Raw genomic sequence first — 19,372 nt, forward strand, 5'->3', positions numbered from 1 at the left:
TAAAGTATTAGACTAAAAGTACACCTGTAAAATCTATTTTCTATTTTCTTTTCTCTTTGCATCTTTATAACTCTCCTAAAATGTACCTCATATATTTTCTTCTAAAGGGACTTTGTTCCCTTCTCACTCAAAGCGCTCACGCTTGTTAAAGTGTGGCGTGATGTCATAGCAACCATGTTAAGTTCTGTTTCCGTTCGTCCTATGAAGGCGGTCTCATTTAAACGAGGACACTCGGTATACTGCAGCCTTCAAAGGACACGTCCTACCTAGCACGCAGCCTTCCAAACGAGACACAGCCATTGTTTCTGAGAACACGATAACTTCCTGGTTTCCACAGGACCAGAACCTGTGTCAGTAGCCCCAAGGGGAAAGATGAACATCTAAATTACTGCAAAAATGTCTGACGGTATGGCGCTTGTCAGTCATTCAGTAGAAGGTGGTCGATTTTAGGGTACATCTTGTTGATTTCCTGTGATTATGTTGTTGGTGCATGAACATGTTTACTGTACTTTCAAGATCCCAAGAATATCTAGAAAAGGCTGCAGTTTCAAACATCAGGTGGGTACAAACACAAGTGACTTCTTTCATTGTTCAAGTAGATTCTCTGTGACATAACAGTACTTCATTCTGAGTAGTTTTTCAGAAGCCAACTCTTTTCACTACTGAAATTCAACTTCATTATTCAGAGGGCTTATCCTTTCTCCCTTTGCCTCTCTCTCTAATTCACACACACACACACACACACACACACACACACACACACACACACACACACACACACACACACACTGAGATATATATATATATATATGCTTTTGCCTGTATACCTGACTATTACATTTCCTTGGTAAACTGGATTTCAGTTTTGGTATTTGTTGTAAGAATTGGTTTTAGTGGCAAACACATTCCGATTACTATTTTAGCCCTTCCTACGAATCCAACCGGGTCAGACCAACAAAAATGTAAGACACGTAGCAGATATGATGGGTGACAGGTGGCCTTTCCACACCTTCTTTCTATCTCTCTCTATCTTATGCTCTTTCACACACATTTAGCTCAAGCATGTAAATAATACATTATTTCATTTTCAACCAGGGTACAATTTTTGGTAAACACATTATTTGCCAACATCTTTGTGACCAAACAGGAGACACTCAAAAGAAGGAGAGTATGAATTATGACATGCCACACTGAACTTCAGAGGGATTACAGCACTTAGATTTGAGTATTGATCCATTGCAGATGTTCTTCTCAGAGAGAGAGAGAGAGAGAGAGAGAGAGAGAGAGAGAGAGAGAGAGAGAGAGATAATGGTGTCCCTTCAACTTTGTGTACTTTTATGTCAATAGGTGTTGGTATTTGTTGAAATGAACAGATTTCTAGTTTTTTTTTATCTTGTTTTATGAGTCACATTAAAGCGTTTTACTATGCCTTCATTTATTTTTTATTTTTGCTACTTTAATCCAAAAGTATAAAAATATTAAATATTACATGTTTAAAACTGAATGATCTAAATAAAGAGTGAAATCATTTTAGTAATTATTGTGTGTTTATTTTTAATTATACACCATAAAAAAAATAAAAAAACATTTTATGGGTTAGATCAAGTAAAAATAGATACTTAAGTAACTATTGCAGGTTATTTGGAGTGTAGTGAAAGGATGAAAAGTTTTTCAAGAGACTCCACAGGGCCAAAAGTGCACTCAGAAACATAAAGAGAAACCCCTTTGCCTTGATTCATTCAAGTTTTATCTGCTCAAAACATGTTTGCTCAAACCATGAATTGCAGTCTACAGTCAGATCTGTATCATCATCAGCCAAAAGCCACTCCTGTGAAGCCCACATAGACAGAAATTCTCACCAAACATCAAGACCACATTCTTCAGATTTAAGGAAGAATTGCATCAATGGACTGCTATCAGACACAACCAAACAACGCAGATCAAAGTGCAGAGATAATACAGACACAAGCTCACATAATTCTAAAATGTCACAAGAAAAATGTATAAATATGAAATATTAATGTAGCCTAAATCACTTTATTTTAAACAGAATAACATATCATTCTTCCAAGTCGTCATATGCAGTGTGCACATAAACACACAATTATTTCAGACCCTCATGAACAGGGCACAAAAACACATGCATGTCATGGGGTTCCACACAGACAAGCAGATTAGATCATTATGATGGTAGATTGAGATAAGTCTGACAGGTAGATAAGGAGAAAACCACACGCATATACACACGCTTTATAACTCATGTTTCAGCGAGTTTTCATTCCCCCGGAAACACACACATGCCACACAGAGAAGACCTCCCACAAAGCAGAAAGATCCAAGACTACACAAACGGACCCAGCAAACAAACCTTACCTCACCGTCAACACAGCTCCTAAGCAACACTGGGGGGCATGCTGTCTGTAATTTCAATATCTTTAAATGTTTTGATGACTTCAAAACTAATCCCCAAGATCCCTTCACCCAGCATGACTGTAAACAGATTATATAAAAGGATTAAAAAACATCGATTATTCGAAAAAATGTCATGAGCTTTTTTGATAAGGATCATATTTGATTACATATATAATCTCTTGAAAATGTGCAGAATAAACTTTAACAGTGATAATGTAAAATCGATTCACATCTTAAAACTGAGCTAATGAGAGAAGTAAAAACTTCTCTAAAAAATGTTCATGAAACTCATGACATCACAAATCAAACACTATTGTGCACAGAGACAAAATATAGTTTAAGTATAAGAAAGTCAGTGATTACAAAGATAGAGAGTAGAATAACAGCAATTTATTCAGGGGAAACATTTTTTTTTAATACTCTTCTGCCACCTAGTGGTGTATTTCTGCAAATGCAAAATGCATCCTAATGAGAACTTCACTTGAGAAGAGGAGAGAAGAGAGCTCAAGGCTTTTCAGATTTATTATTTTAATAAAAAATTTTATTTCCACTGATTATTGTTTTGTAGTGTAGCACGTGTAAAGTAAGCAAACAATAGTTTTATTAACACTTTTTACATATGAATCAACCCAAAATTTATTTGATATCAACACTGAGACCAGTGGCGACAACACAAAGTGTGAAACATGGTTTGATTAAGATCCATCAAATATCTGAATATAATTTAGCCATGAGTCTTTCATTTGATCTCTTTGCCATCAGAAACAGACATCACTTTATGATGCATGAATGACTATGCATTTCAAAATCAGAAGTCAATAACGTATTAACTGATATACAGTCATATTTCAAAGAAAGTTTAGGTTACAGGAAAAAAACCAAATGTTTGACAAATAAGAAGAAAATGCTACTAAATGCTAACGTAAATATAAAGGATCAGATTATTGAGAGCTTTCACTAATGTTCTAACTGGATAATAAACAAGTCAGCACTGCCAAATGAAAGATGTTTGGCTCAAGCCTGATCCCCTAGCTCCCATTCAAACTAAATGTTCTGTTTAACTGCCAATTAAGTACTTATTTCTACAGTAAGCACTGCATGTGACACCGGAATAGTCAAACATTTTTTAAACAATTGTGTTATTTTTATAAGATTGAGTTTTTGTCAATCAAAGAACCATTTAAATTAATAAAATAGACAGAAATGCCAAGTGATGCTATTTTACACCCAACAGGATTTGTACAACATCAAATATGAGGGCACCAGTGCCATTGCTTAGCTACTTACCAACTCAGCAAGTTAGGTTAGATTTGTTAAAATTAAAACATTTCTAGCAAAAGATCCCTTTGATGACTCATTTGTACACATCCATTTTTACATTCATCCATTGTAATGTTTATTTCAGGGTGTAAGGTTTAGGAGTTCTCGAGTGCTATACATTGCTTTGCACTTGACTCAGAATAAGTGTTCCAATATACTGTGCTACCAGAGGTACTATGAGACATTCTGCATATAGCCAGAGTTTATTTTACCTCTTCTATTCAGCCTTCTCTTTCTCCACTTGCACCTCTTGCTCTTTGCTTGTCAGACATTTATTCCAGTATAACAAAACCTGGGCTAGGATCATCCCACTGCAACAACTGGCCAGTGCATGCATCTGCGTCGAGAAAGAAAGGCCCGTCTCCTTCAGAAAGAGGTTAAAAAATATGTAAAAGAGATGTTAATAAAAAAGACTGTTAATTACAGAACTAAAATGTCTGATACATAAGCAAAGCAGCATTTCTGTATACCTGTAGTAAACTAAATATACGGCCTAGAGAGCCGAGAAACACCAGAACAACAGACAGAGCAGAGATCTGCCCTGTGTGACCGCATCTGTAGTTACTGCATGCCTGGATCAACTGAGCACACACAAAACAGAAAACAGACACACAAAAATAAAGAATATCTTGTTTCATGCACACTATCTGTATGGATTTTCTTTCTTAAAGGAATAGCTCACCAAGAATAGCTCACCCAAAAAAAAATTTTTCTCATCATTTACTTATCCTCATGCCATCCCAGAAGGGTGTCTTTTTTCTTCTTCCTCTGAACACAAACTAAGATTTTTAGAAGAATATCTCAGCTATGTTGGTTTTTTTAATGCAAGTCAACAGAGTTTTTTATTTTTGGAAATTCACATTCTTTGGGAATATCACCAATACCAGGCAGGACTTAAATAATGAACTGTTTCTCACACACACTTATCATATCGCTTCTAAAGACACACATTTACCCACTGGAGTCGTTTGGATTACTTTTATGCAGCTTTTATGTGCTTTTTTGAGCTTCAAAGTTTTGGACCCTACTGACTTAAAATGTAAAGGATGGCATGAGGATGAATAAATTAGAGAATTTTCATTTTTCGGTGAACTATCCCTTTAAAAACAAAAAAGGTCTAGTCTCACTCTGCCAGCAATAACCAACAGCACATTCCATTCATGCATGGTCCAAACCACTGACACAGGGGTCAAAGGTGAAGCCAGGAGGAACATAAAGCCACAGTATAGAGCAAGGAAATATAAACCTGTATAAAAAATACACACAAAAACACATTCAAGGAAGGTTATTATTTATAATTACTTTACATCATTAAAACTGGTCTTTTCTCTTCTCTTTTTTTCTGACCTTTAATGGTTTTCCCTCTGTAGTGCTGAATGAGAAAAGCGAGGACAGCAATCTGGATCAGTGTAAACAAACCTTCCCCCCAGGCTCTGCATTCACATACATGTTTTAGCATTGATGTACACACCTACTGAGGAGCACATACTTCTAAACCCCAAAACAGATTTAAAAATTGATTGTAATGTTGTGTTACCCAATGGGAAATTGTTGTTTGTAGCAGAAAGCAGTATAGGCAGAGATGGCCAACAGTTCTAAAACAACAGAAATCAGACACAGTCCAACAGAACTGCCAGACCAAAGAACTTTCCAAATCTGAAGCAACGGGGCTGTGGAAAGGAAGAATTAGAAACATACTAAGAAAGTTTGAATACAACTTCAGTCAATATAGAAATATGAGAATTTGAGATGCAACCTGGAAAAAATAAAATAAAGGAAAATAATCACATTATGATGTCAACTACTCACCAAAAACAGTTCCCATCAAAATATATATTCCCATAGTCTTACTCAGGATAATCCTCAGACAGGGTACTAAAGGACAAGACAGATGTGACAGTTAATATCAAACTGTCAAACTGTTAGATCTGTTCCAAACACAAACAATGATGTTGTACAATATACATGATTAAACTACATTTTGTCCATATTTTACCCACTATAAAATAGATTTGTTCAGTATATATTTATTATGTTTACATGGATTTGTAAATCAGTACATGTATATGTTTACTAGCATTTTGTAAACGTTTTAAAGATTATTCGAGATACAATTGCCGCTCACCGTGCATAAAGTTGTAATAAAGGAAAAATTGTTCAAAACATTTTTCTGGCATGAAGAAAGTCAGTAAAAATTCTTTGAAAGAAGACATCGTCCGTTCGTCAGACTTGTCCATAGTTCCTGGATTCCTGTCAGTGATCAAATGTCAGTAAATAATCCGACTGTGAAGTAAATCTTTACATAGAGCGTTAAAACAACTTACGAAATTAAATTAGAGTTACACGTCTGATCGTAAGTCTTCTTAACTGACCATTCAGAAGAAATGTTATGATTCGGACATAAATATTTGGCAAATTTCACTAAACTACTTCATCTAAACCAATGGAATTGAAGTTTTAAAGGGGCGTGCATGTCTCTATGTTCAGAGATTTTACTGTTAGCTTTCTGTTCTTTCCAGATCCTGTCAGCACTCCCTAATGGACCGATATTCCCTGTGATGATGATTTGATTCAATTGAACGATACGTTCGGGAAACACTTATTTTACGGTTTTCGCAAACTATACTTTTAGTGTTTTCGCAAGTTCATGTTTTTGTCATCATCACCACGAGGGCGGAAGGACGAAAAGGATGTGTTAGGTCTTGTAATAGAATAATCTTCCTACAGGAGGCGCCAAATCTCTTCTTTGGCCTCATTCAAATCTCAAAATGTTTTCAATCTCAGTTTATTGATTTTTTTTGTCCATAAATCAGCTATTGTTAACCGCTACCAAATGTCAGGAACGGTCCCTGTGAATGTCATATCAATTAAAATAATTTTAAGAATTCTGTGCAAAATGATTCAATACACCTTCCAAATGCAAACTACTGATTAGTAGATTCACAAGAGCATCTCATTTATGCTCCAATAACTGCTGCTGTAAACCCTAAGTTAAAAACTTTATATCTTCTTTTACCAGGAAGTTTTCTAAACATGAGCCATTGTTTACTTGTCTGTGAGCTTGCTTGACTGAATAATCCAATGTTACACTGCCTGGCCAAAAAACAAATCAAGTTGCATACTCTAATATTTCATTGGACCACCTTTAGCTTTGATTACTGCACACATCCGTCGTGGCATTGTTTCGACAACCATATGCGTAATGTCACAACATTTATTTCTGTCCAGAGTTGCATACATTTTTGGCCAAGATGTTCTATTGATGACGGGAGGGTCGAACCCCTCCATAAAGTCTTCTCCAGCACATGGCAAAGACTTTCAATGGGGTTAAGGTCAGGACTCTGTGGTGGCCAATCCATGTGTGAAAATTATTCCTCATGCTCCCTGAATCACTCTTTCACATTTTGAATCTTGGCATTGTTGTCCTGGAATATGGCCATGCTATCAGGGAAGCAAAAATGCATTGATGTGATAACCTGCTCATTTAGTACATTCAGATAGTCAGCTGACTTAATTGTATTGCCGCATAACGTTGCTGAGCCTAGACCTGACCAACTGAAGCAACTCTAGATCATAACACTGCCTCCAAAGGCTTGTACAGTGGAGACTATGCATGATGGGTGCATCCTTTAATGTGATTCCTTTCTTGCCCTGACACGCCCATCGCTTTGGAATAGGGTAAATCTGGACTCATCAGACCACATGATGCTCCACATTCCAATCTTTATGCTCCCTATAGCAAACTGAAGTAATTTTTTCCAATTTGCCTCACTAACAAATGGCTTTCTTTCGTTCAGTCAAAATCCTGTCAGTTCTCATCGCATTGTGCATGTAAAAATGGTCTTACTTTCACTATTATGCATAGCCGTGACTACTAATGTCGATTTTTTACAATGTGACAAAGCGACCACATTTCTTCCACGAAGCTGACAGTTCACCACTATCCTTCCAGATTTTAATAATGCGTTGGACAGTTCATCACCCAACTCCAGTGATTTCAGCAATCTCCGTTTTCTTAACTTGATGCAAGCCAATAATTTGCCCCTTCTGAAAAACAGTAAAATTGTTTCCACAACAACGGGATACGTCTTCTTACATGGTTGTTTAAGAAATGAGATGCTTCACGCTGCATCAGGTAGGGTTCACAGAATTGTTCTCAGCTGAAACATATTAATCACTGAAATAATGTTCCAATCATAGTCTCTTATGTATCTGCTTATTTAAATCCAAACGGCAAAGATTTTTTTGTCCAGACAGTGTATGTCTTAGATGTCCAGAACAAAATTTGCCATCCAGAAGGAAAAGCAAGCAAACAAATCATCAGAAAATATGTTTTTGTGGGAGTTGCGTGGGGGCATACAAGGGGCGGAGTGTGAACGGCGAGCTCTGCGCACTTTGATGCACACTTATGCACTTTTCTCCACAATTTGGAAAGCCCAATTCCCAATGCTCTCAAAGTCCTCGTGGTAGCGTAGTGACTTGCCTCTTTCCGGGTGGCAGAGGATGAATCTCAGTTGCCTCTGTGTCTGAGACCATCAATCCGCGCATCTTATCATGTGGATTGTTGAGTGTGTGATCACGGAGACATAGCGTGTGTGGAGGCTTCACGCCACACTCCGCGGCCTCCACACACAACTCACCAAGTGCCCCGCCGAGAGCAAACCACAACATAGTGACCATGAGGAGGTTACCCCATGTGACTCAACCCTCCCTAGCAACAGGGCCAATATGGTTGCTTAGGAGACCTGGCTGGAGCCACTCAGCACACCCTGGATTTGAATTCGTGACTCCAGGGGTGGTAGTCAGCGTCTTTACTAGCTGAGCTACCAGGCCCCAAAACTTTGCTAGTTTTTATTTTTTTTCCTGTCATAAACCAGTGAGATTCAATACACTCTGTTTCATAACTGTTCTATGAAGACAATATGCCAAAGAATTAGAAAACTTCAGCACTGATGTTTCTGGCCAAACTGAGAATAGATAATAAGGATGGCCGCAAAGTATTTACATGTCCCAAGCAAGCATTGTCCTTCATAAAGTTATTGGAATGAGTAAGCCATGTTGTGATTCTCACGTTGCTTACAAGTAAGCCTGACTCACTGAACATTCACCTGACTGTCCGAAGAAGCTGAGTGCCTTATTTGTTTATTTTTGTGATGGTTCCACCTAGCGGCTGGAGTTTGTTTTGTGAAATAACACTACTTTGGGACAGTTGTGGAGGAATCTGCTGTTTTTTTGTGCTTATGCCTTATGAGTTTGTTTTGTGGAATATTTTTTTGCAGGACATAGGAAGGATTAGGTCATCTACTCCACTTATGAATCAGCTGGCTCACTGAACACTTGTGTTCATGCCCGAGGAAACTGAACTTTTTTTTGTGTGTGTGCGTGTGTTGATTCTGCTAGAGGCTGTAGCTTGTTTTGGGGAGGAACACACCTTCGGGACAGTATGTGGATGAATCTACACGTTCTTTGTGATTATTCTGCCTATTGGCTGGAGTTTGTTTTATAGATTTTCTTCTGTTATGTAATTCTGTTTCACAAAATTTGCATGGAAGCACCTGGCTTGTGCGATCTGATGGCAAAGTTGTCGCACATGGACGGTTTGAGTTTAGAGGAATGGATGCCAGTTGGCACTGTCATGCATGGGGTTCATGCACACGTTTTTCTTTTTTCTGTTTGTTTGATTCAGGGGGAAGTTGGGGGTTTCATTGTTGCACTAATGTTTGAAGTGGTCTTTATAATCTTGTTTTTGACACACAGTCTATTTTTTTCTAATAAGTCAAAATGTCAGATGTTAATATGAGTGGATTGTCTCCCTCCATGTGGAATGTGAATAGGTTGGGGCACCCCATAAAAAGAAGGAAGGTTATTTCTTTTCTTAAACGTAAGAAATGTGATATTGTGTTTCCTCAAGAAATTCATCTTTCAAAATTTGGGAAGATATGGGGTTGACATGTTTTCTTTAGGGTGACCACCTGTCCTGCATTTTGCACAAAATTGGAAGCTTTGTCCTGCGTCCTGCAAGTCATAAGCAGTATCACGCATTTAAATTTTGTCTGTATTATTTTTTGTTATTATTATTATTTCTGCATCATTTTATTTCATAGTCCTTTAAATTACAATTCCACAATAAAAAAAAAGTTAATAAGAAAACACTGAACATGCACAGCACTACCGTTTTTGGTTCTGGCCAGAGCAGGAAAACACTGAAAAAACAAAAAAAAACAAAACTGCAACAGAAAAATGGTTCTATCCAGAGCTCCCGAGAAGAAAAAGCGTCTTTGTTTGTATAATAAAGAATGGGAGAAAAAATATACATTGTTAAAACCCGTTACATGTGGCTCTAAAAAAGGAGAGTGCAGGGTATGCCACCGAAGTTTCATGGACAGCTCTGCTGAAGCATTTCAGTGCCCCAAACATGACAGCTCTGATATCTTTGGCTTTGAGCATTCCTGTCACCAATGCGTTTGTGGAGAGGGTGTTTCCTTTGATGACCGCTGCATGGACAGAGACAAGAAACTGAGCAACTGTGGACCTCATAAAAAGTGAACTGGTGAAAGTGAACTACAGCTACACCTGCCAGGAGTTCTACAGTCATAATGAATGAGAAGGCCCAACTCGAAGCAGCCAGATCAGACAAACATTTTTTAATCTTTCTTGTCTTTCCTAATGGAATTAATGTGCTTATTTGGAAATGTGCTTTTTAACAATTAGATTATTATTTTCACTTCATTATATTTAGATTGACTAGGTCCATGCTGTTAAAATTTGTTTGTATCATAGACCTTGTGCCAAACTGAGTGATGTTCACAACGCCGGTCAGTGCCGTCATTAACATTTTATAAAGCCTATTAGCGATTTAAAGCAAGTTAACATCACTGCAAAAAGACATCTAATATAAAATCAATATTTATTCACCTAGTACAATAATTGTAAGTTATTTCTCCCTCGTGTCCCTCATTGTCCCGCAAAAAGGGGAGGATCTTTGCTTTCTAATGACACCTAGAGTAAGCTTCTAGTTCACTCAGAGGCTAAGATATTCAATGAAATAACAAGGGTTTTGCTTGAACTGGAAATTAGACTGAATGTCGATCGACGATCACATCTGCAAGGGCTTAAATGCATTAGAGTGCCACCTACATTTCAGATCTGTATATTGTGATGGAATATGATAGATAAAAAAAACTTTTCTAGTGTTTTCTGCCACCTAGTGGAATACAATGAGACTTTTCAAAGTGAGATTGAGTGAACAGAATCAGAATTAAATTTTTACAAATTTAGAAGAAAATAAATCTGTTTATCATAAGATTATAAACACATACAATATTATTTATGAATAATTTGAGTCTTTCTATTTTTATTTGAGTGGTTATGAAAAATTAGACAAATTTTTATTTTCCGCTATTAGTCCACGGTATGTGTGAATGGTAAGCTTTTAAAATTGAGTGTGAAACATTGCAGATGGCAGCCCAAAAATGCACCAATTTTTTAATTATTAATCTTACAGTTCAGTCAATATCCTTTCATTTTAAACATTGCCCACCAACATCTACTCAGTTTACTCAATTCATGCATGACTTGTATTACACATACATAACTAATATTGTCATTATATTTATGCTGTATAGCCAGAGGGGAACTGGCTCCCCCTGCTGAGCCTGGTTTATCCCAAAGTTTTTTTTTTTCCATTATTGAACATCTTATAGAGTTTTGGGTTACTTGCCACAGAGGCCTTTGGCTTGCTAACTTGGGGCCTAAAGACAAATACGTTTTAAAGCATGATTTTCTATCACGCTTTAATTTTTTGCTCAATGAAGACCTTAAGACATTTCAGACATTACAGCATAATTTTCTGTTAGAGCATAATGTTCTTTAAAGTTGCTTTGAAATGATATGTGTTTTGAAAAGCACTATACAAATAAAAATGACTTGGCTTAATAATTACAGTATAATATAAAAAATATAAAACATTTTGGCCAGCAGCAATCAACCACACTAATGGTTTTAATAGGCTGGTATGTAAAAATAAATTCTTAATGAGAGCCCAAAAACATAATTTGAGCTCTCATTTTCCAGCTACCCCCTGAATTAGACAGCTGTCAATCAATACACAAACAATACATTTCCATTCACATCTACACAATTACTGCCTTACAAATGTTTTAAAAATAGAATGTAATATAAATGTTAAATGTTTTTCTTAAATGTTAAATGTTTATTTTTAATTAGTCTCTTAAAAGGGACCTATTATGCCAAATTCACTTTTACATGGTGTTTGTACATAAATGTGAGTCAACAGTGCGTGTACACAGCCACCCTACAATGTTAAAAGTCCACCCACTCCTCTTTCTTATATTTATATTAATCATAAACTGTGTGTCAAAATGAACAGTTTTTGTTTCTGCTCTAAAGTGACATCACTTAAGAGCAAGCCTCGCCCACGACTGGTGACAGACTCCACCCTATATCCTCCCCTGAGAGATCTTCACACAGTCCGCCATTTTTTTCCGCGTTGGAGCTGATACTGTGAGAAGAATAATGTCTCAGCTTCTTAAGTGTCATAAGTGTTCTGTTGTTGGCTGAAAAAGTGAACATAAGAGTCTTCACGTACTCCCGGCATCAGAGCCCACTGAAGAAGCAGTGGACAAGCTGGACTGGTAATCTGGAATACCGGGCATTTTCCCGGTGGGCCAACGCACTTTGGAGCCGATCAGGGGCGGACTGGCCATCGGCAGAACCGAGCGGGCCGGTGGGTCGGCCACTAAAATGAGCTAAAGCTAAAATGAGCCACCGCGTTATGCAGAACAGACCACAAAACGGCGCCGTGATATGCAGGACAGGTTCTGATTTGTTGTTGCTGTAGTATCCAAAGCAAGAGATGTAAAGGCACAGCCCTCTTCTGGAAAGGTGGTGGAAGTCTACATTTAAAGAGACACACACAAAATCAGCGTGTTTTTGATTCCCCACAAAAAGAGGCATTTATAACATGGTATAATAAATTATCTGTGGGGTATTTTGAGGGACACCAGACTTATATTACATCTTGTAAAAACGGGTATAATAGGTCTCCATTAATGTTAGTCTATATTTGACAGTGAACACCACAACAACTGCAATACAAAATATTTGAAATCACTGGAAACCAGACATTTGTTGTTATTTTTGTTTTCAGAGTAAGGTGGAATTTTAAATTAATTTTGAACTTGAAATGTTTAAGTAAATGTTAATAATGTGTAGTATTTCATCAATGTCATACTAATACTATACTATTATGAAGCTGTTGTTTACATTCATAAAATTTTATTGAAGTTTTTCAGTACCTTTTATGCATGATTTGTCCTATGTACTTTATATGAATCATTGGTTTATTCATTTGTACAGTATATGAGATTTGCCTGTTTGTATTGTGTTGCCTGTGCTAGTATAACCTTTTTTATGAAGCTGTAAAGACTTTGATCCAGACAGAGGATTTTATCATCTTTTTCACTGCTTTGTTTATCATTATGATAAATGTGTGTCTTTTGATTTCTGGAAAAAATGTTAATTGAATTATTACTGGATAGCAAACAATTTAACACCTTTTTTCTGAATTTATCTCTATACAACTATAATTCAAGAATCATGGGAAATCAGAATGTCACATCAATATATTGTAAAATTGAACTGATTGCATAACACATTTGTGAGATTTGTTTGTGCGAACATAATGGAAGCACTTTATTTCACAAATCATACTTCATTATATGAGGAAATCTTTAAAGAATACTGATACACCAAGATTAGAGGGCAGGTAATGACAGGAATGAATTTTTGTATATAGATATGATTTTATGTTGGTTTGATAATTTTTCATGAAAGATTGTCACAATCTTTTGTCCATGGTTTGCCTGAAAGGGTGTGTGTTCTGGGGGTTGAGCAAACAGGAAAGCCTTTTAAGGAGAGATGTGTCCTTGCAACATTTCATTATCCATGGCTCCACTCAAACATAAAATCTGCTGAACATCAAAACTCTGACTCGTGCTGTGTGATAAACAAAGTGTGTTTAATATCAGTCAGTCAACTCCTTAAACTACTTTCATGTTAATAAAAAACACAATTTGTTCAAAAATTAGATAAAATAAAGTAGTCCTACTTCAGCAGTCAGCAGTTTTACGTACATCTAAACTGTATATCAGAAACAGTCGTTTAATAATTCTCCTGAAACACTGGCAAAGAAAATGACATATAGATGTTCTTTCAGATAATGCTGTTTGTTTTACAGTGTTGGTATCTTGGTTTTTTTCACTACAGAAACAGTCCAAAGTCCCACAAAGCATTTGATTGAGAGCACCCTGTGTAAATATAATTTAGCCAAGTGAATACAATATAACACACACACATATAAAGGCTATTCATTTCTTCCTCACAGTTCAAAAGTGCGCTGTACACTATTGTGCTTTTACTTCATGTAAGGTCAGATTGCAACTGAATGACTGAATATGTGCCATTTCTACTTGTTATGAAAACCAGAGCCAAGTTTCTGTGCTTGCAAGAAATGAAATGCATAAAAGCATTCAAATTCTTAGTATGGGTTTAGATTGTGGATTTTATGCTGAAATGATTGGCAATGTTTTTTTGACAAGGGAAATGCTACATATTTTAATAAACAACAGCCAATGTGAATTCCAGAGAGTAAAAGAGTTGTTGGTCACGTTTAAAAATAGTTTAAATAATGCTGTATACATTTTTTTAAAAAAAGAGGAAAGAAGTTAAAAGAATATTGGTTTTAGTTGTAAATTCTCTAGGCAGGGTGTGGTTGGAGGAATTGAATTCCATAGGCTGGTCTTATCTTAACTCAATAAAAACTGTCCAGCCATTGTTTATAAAGACCTCTGCACTCTGACAGAAACACAGCTTCAGGAGTTTTGTGAGACAACGGTGACCAAAACTGTTGTCGGCAAGCACTTAGGAAAGGTTTTATTCTGCAGCTATTTTATTAATTGCTGATGTGATTAGAGCAGTTATTCTGGTCACATTTTTATTCAGGAGTAACACACACACTTTGCAGCATGTGTACTGGAAAATGTGCGGTGTGCGTCGCGGGAAGTCTGTACCCATTAGCGCTCATCTCCATAATCTGTAATATTATTCTGTTTTTTCCTGGCTGGGATGTTAAGTACTCTCAGAATGGACATATTACTGAGGAGGTCAAATACATGGGGGATTGATTGGAGGGGGGGCAATGGTAAGTCTAAATATGTTTTTAATTGTAATGTAAATTTAAAAATGACATATATTGTATTTTAAGATTGAATGTAACGGTCACATAGTCTCACATAGTCACAATATTTAAACTGGCCTAAAGGATTTAAAGTTTGGCATCGTTCTTGTCAGTAACATGTTTACAGTGAATATGCCTTAATTAAGTCTAAATTTGATCAATTTCAAATCAAATTTGATATTATAAGAAACCCAAGAGATATAATTAAAATTTACCAAAGTTAGAATTTTGTTTTTAGGCAACGCCTAATCTTTAGGAGTTAAAGAATAAGATTTCCTAATAAGGTACTGTATATTAAGGGCGTTGCACACATTTTGAAGCAGCTACATGTGTACCAAACATGACTAAAGTGACCTTTAACCCTAAATATGTTTAATACTTTTATGATGTGTTTGAGTCAAAATGTATAAATTGCAAAATGATAAAATAAAAGGTTTCTCGTAAAAATGTCTCTCTCTCTAGGTGTTGATTCCAGCTCTTCATATCCACCTAACTGGAAAGCAGGGCTGCTGTGGTAATCGCTGTGGGGTGAGTTCCAGCCCTGTCACAAAAAAACACTATTTTTGGTTTGCAGTTTAAAAACATACAATTATTTAGAAATTAATTAATGAAAAGGCATGTTCACTTTAATTTTAAAACGCAAATTGGCTAGAGTAGGAGAACTGTTTTTTTTTTTTTTTTTATCTTTTAAAATGTTCAAGATGTATCTAGTAGGTGATAAAACTGAATAGTCAAATTAATTAGATTATTGTAGTATTGGTAAACAGAGAGACATAAAGGCACTTCACAATGGTTTGGTGATCATGTTTTTCTTGTTCCTGATTCTGATTTAGAAAGTTGGAAGTTACATTGCTTTGAGCAGAAGCTTCTCACAGAATGAAAACATAAACAGATTTGGAATGTAACTATTTATGTGCAGTGTAAATCTGTAGTGTATCTGTAAGTGCTTGAACTTTCATAGGCAGTCTTCTTTGGTGGAAAAGGACACATTTATAAATATTTGACTCATGTGTCTGACATGTGACTAGACACAACTTGTAAAACTGTGAACAGTAGGGTTTGAATTCTCGTGCACTTAACAACGTTACAGTAATTACAGCCAGTAAATAGTCATTCACAGGTTTATATATATATATAGAACAGATTAATGTTCATTAACCTGACTGCACAAAAAGGCATATACACCAAAGGCAAATATGAAAATGTGTGATTTGGAAATTATTCTTAAGATATCTTTTAAATAATGGTATTTCCTATACATAATTCCACAAATATGTAAAAATTATATGTAAAAAGTGTTTGGTTATAATTATTTTTGATTGGTGGGGAAAACAAAAGAGTCAGTAATAGATGCAAGTTGCTATATTGTTGTGCAATTAAATTATAAAAAAAAGTGCATTAAGGTAATGAACGTATATTTGTTTTGTGTATTTAATTCAAAATTATTCCCATGATGCATTTTCTGTTCCAGATGTTCCTGTCCATTTTATTTGCAGTAGTGGGTGTTGCTGGTGCCCTTTATAGCTTTATTGTGGCACTGTTAGGACTTATCAATGGGCCGCACTGTAATCAAATGTCTCTTGCCTGGGGAACTCCATTTAAAGACAGGTGAAAGAGACATCTCTGCACTCTACAGCATTGTTTAAAATATACTTTTGTGACTTAGATCACCTTTTAATACTTTAAAATCTTTTTCCCTACATTTCTCAGAAACGAAAGTTACCTTAAGCACCATGACTTGTGGGAAATATGCACCGAGCCAAAAAATGTGGTGGAGTTTAATGTGGGTCTGTTCTCAACATTGTTGGTGGCCAGTAGCCTGCAGCTCGTCCTCTGTGCTGTACAGATGATCAATGGCCTCTTCGGCTGCCTCTGTGGAACCTGCAGGAATAAAGAAAAAGGGGTAAGAAACACCAATAGAGAGAATACAGCAGGTGGTAAATGAGGAATACAAGAAAATATTATTATTCATCAATTTGTGATATACTGTATAATTTATTCAGTCACAAAAGAACTTCAAGGGGTATAGTAAATCTAAATATTTTCCTAAAAAAACACTTTAACAACGATCAGTTTTAACAGAAGATTTAATGTAGGCCTAAGCGCTTTTATAAAATTATAAGCTTCTCATTTATGACTTTAAACCCTCCAAAATGTGGCCCCATTCACTTCATTGTGTCTCACAGTAGCCCAGATTTTTTAAGAAAAGGAGGTAGTAGAATTATAAAAATAAAAAAAATTGTAATCAACATTATGCCACAAGTGCTGTCGATTGGGCTTAACTTGTATTGAACCCTTGAATGGAACCTTTAATGTTAGTAAAACACAAAAAGGCATAACTAACACTAAACAGAGCAATAACCTCTAACCTTAACAGACAAAAACTACTTACATGTTTATTAAGTCCAAATACCTCCTTACCTAAACATCATCCAGTTATTTAGCTGTAAGAGGCTAAAAAAAAAAAAAGCCCCGTAACGAATAGAACTAACCAAAACAAGTCTCGAGACTCCTGAGTTCAAAGGTTAAAGACGTCCGTCTAGCGAATGTTTATATGAAAAAACAACAGAAAACAGCGCAGACGGATGTAAAAACGCGTCCGGTTTGAATGGCCCCTACTCCTTCCAGTCACACGCTCCAGTAATTTAATAAAATAAGTGATTAAATGACTTTGATTACATCGTTGCATAGTTACTGACGATGTCTTACACTATACCATGTTTTGTCTTTCAGCCTCTTTAAACCGTCAATACTCTGAGCGTCCGGGACTTTATTATTCTGTCATCCTGCCTCACAATCAGCAGAGAAGTGTCCTCTTTTGGGAAGATGAAGTAAATCATTAATATTGCAATCAGTCAACGGGTTTCATGCACTAAATCTTAACACTGAACATTTTGATATAAGTTTATTTGTACTATATGCATGTTTACTTTACATTTGTCTTACCTATTGATGTTTACTGCTGATGTTTTGGCTTAATACTACATTTTTATTAAATACTTATGTAGGCTACTATATAATGGATCACAGAGTGAATGATAATGTATAGGAAACTGGCTTTAATTAATGGTATAAATATAAGCACTCTTTTTCTATCAATATCTATAAATGTTCTTCTCAAAACATATTTTTTATAGTTCAGAAATAAAGTAATAATATACTAAAAATAAAAAGACAAAACTCTTACACTTTGGGAATGTGTGTATGTGTGTGTGTTTTTTTTTTTTTTTTTATCAGATTTTAATCCACATTTAACATTACACAATTCACTTCTCCCAGAATCTATGCTGTTGCATCGTGTTACTTCAAAACCAGTTTAAAACATTTAAGGTAAATCTTAATGTAAAAAAAAAAAAAAATGGTTTTACAAGTTATTAATTTTTCAGAAGGTGGGGACTCTGTACAAGGGAGAATACAAGAAAGTCTTTCATAGGTGAATGAAATAGCAGAATATTTAGTCAAAGTACAAATGTTATGATGATATGCTGTAAAATGTAATACTGCTATTAAGTCTTCAGTACATTAGTTTATCATGAAATGATCTGTAAACAGTTGTAGGGTCTGTCTACAGTTAAAGATTCACTCAGTTGTAAACAGTTGAAGTTTAATTCGTAAAGACATTCATTTTAATTTTGCAATTTATGTTACAAATCTTGGCCACTCACATTAAAATGAAGACACCAGTTATATCAGTAATTTTATAAAAGCTGTTTTATTCAACATGGAGAGGGTCCACACATGGGGGCTGCCATGTTAGAATCACATGACCAGCCAAATACTACTCTCTTAATCTCAGTAACCATCCTGTTAATTGACACTTTCACTCATTGATTAAAGTAATCATGGCTGGCTGTGAAAACTAAATTTCTACAATGGCATCTGAAACTGAATTTTTTTATTTTAAATTATGCTGCATCCAAGATGACACAAAGACAAAAAAATCTGAGTGCACCTTTAAAGCTGAAGTATGTAATTTCAGCGCCACTAGTGTCACCAAATGAAATTGCAAAATAAACGTTGTTTTTGTCTGCCGCTGGTTAAACAAATAAAGTGATAGTCCTAAGAGGGTCGCTCAAAACAAACAGAACTTTTCAGGGCGCAACAGAAACACAGTGCTTACAGTTTCAAGAAAATGAACATATGATTGGCTTACTAGTAGTTGTCTCTGCATATTAACCTGGGATAGGAAAGTTACATCAACTTTAAATGTTTCTTGGCAGAAAGATGGAATGTAAGAAGCACATACTCGCAAATACATATATGAGCATCCACATATTTAAAACTAGGTTAAAGAAATACATTTGAAAGACATAAAACGCGTTTACCTTTCTGAAATACTGTATGATCAAATACAACATACACCCTTTATAATACATATCCTGA

At 35.8% G+C, this 19,372-nt stretch overlaps 1 protein-coding gene and 1 pseudogene across 1 annotated transcript; one reads left to right on the plus strand and one right to left on the minus strand.

The window, feature by feature from the left end:
- Positions 1–2,788: 2,788 nt before the first annotated feature.
- mpdu1a (mannose-P-dolichol utilization defect 1a) lies at positions 2,789–6,366 on the minus strand. The gene is made up of 8 exons (XM_052108491.1): positions 6,057–6,366; positions 5,858–5,982; positions 5,542–5,607; positions 5,270–5,402; positions 5,080–5,165; positions 4,860–4,978; positions 4,203–4,313; positions 2,789–4,096 (listed from the first exon to the last, which is right to left on the minus strand). Exons 2-8 carry the CDS (start codon positions 5,967–5,969, stop codon positions 3,950–3,952), a joined length of 774 nt encoding a protein of 257 aa, XP_051964451.1. The 5' UTR covers positions 5,970–5,982; positions 6,057–6,366; the 3' UTR covers positions 2,789–3,949.
- Positions 6,367–14,611: 8,245 nt separating this feature from the next.
- Positions 14,612–18,182, plus strand: LOC127621572 (transmembrane 4 L6 family member 4-like; annotated as a pseudogene).
- The last annotated feature ends 1,190 nt before the right edge of the window (positions 18,183–19,372 follow it).

The sequence above is a fragment of the Xyrauchen texanus genome, chromosome 3 (assembly GCF_025860055.1).
Source record: "Xyrauchen texanus isolate HMW12.3.18 chromosome 3, RBS_HiC_50CHRs, whole genome shotgun sequence".
Classification (NCBI taxonomy): domain Eukaryota; kingdom Metazoa; phylum Chordata; class Actinopteri; order Cypriniformes; family Catostomidae; genus Xyrauchen; species Xyrauchen texanus.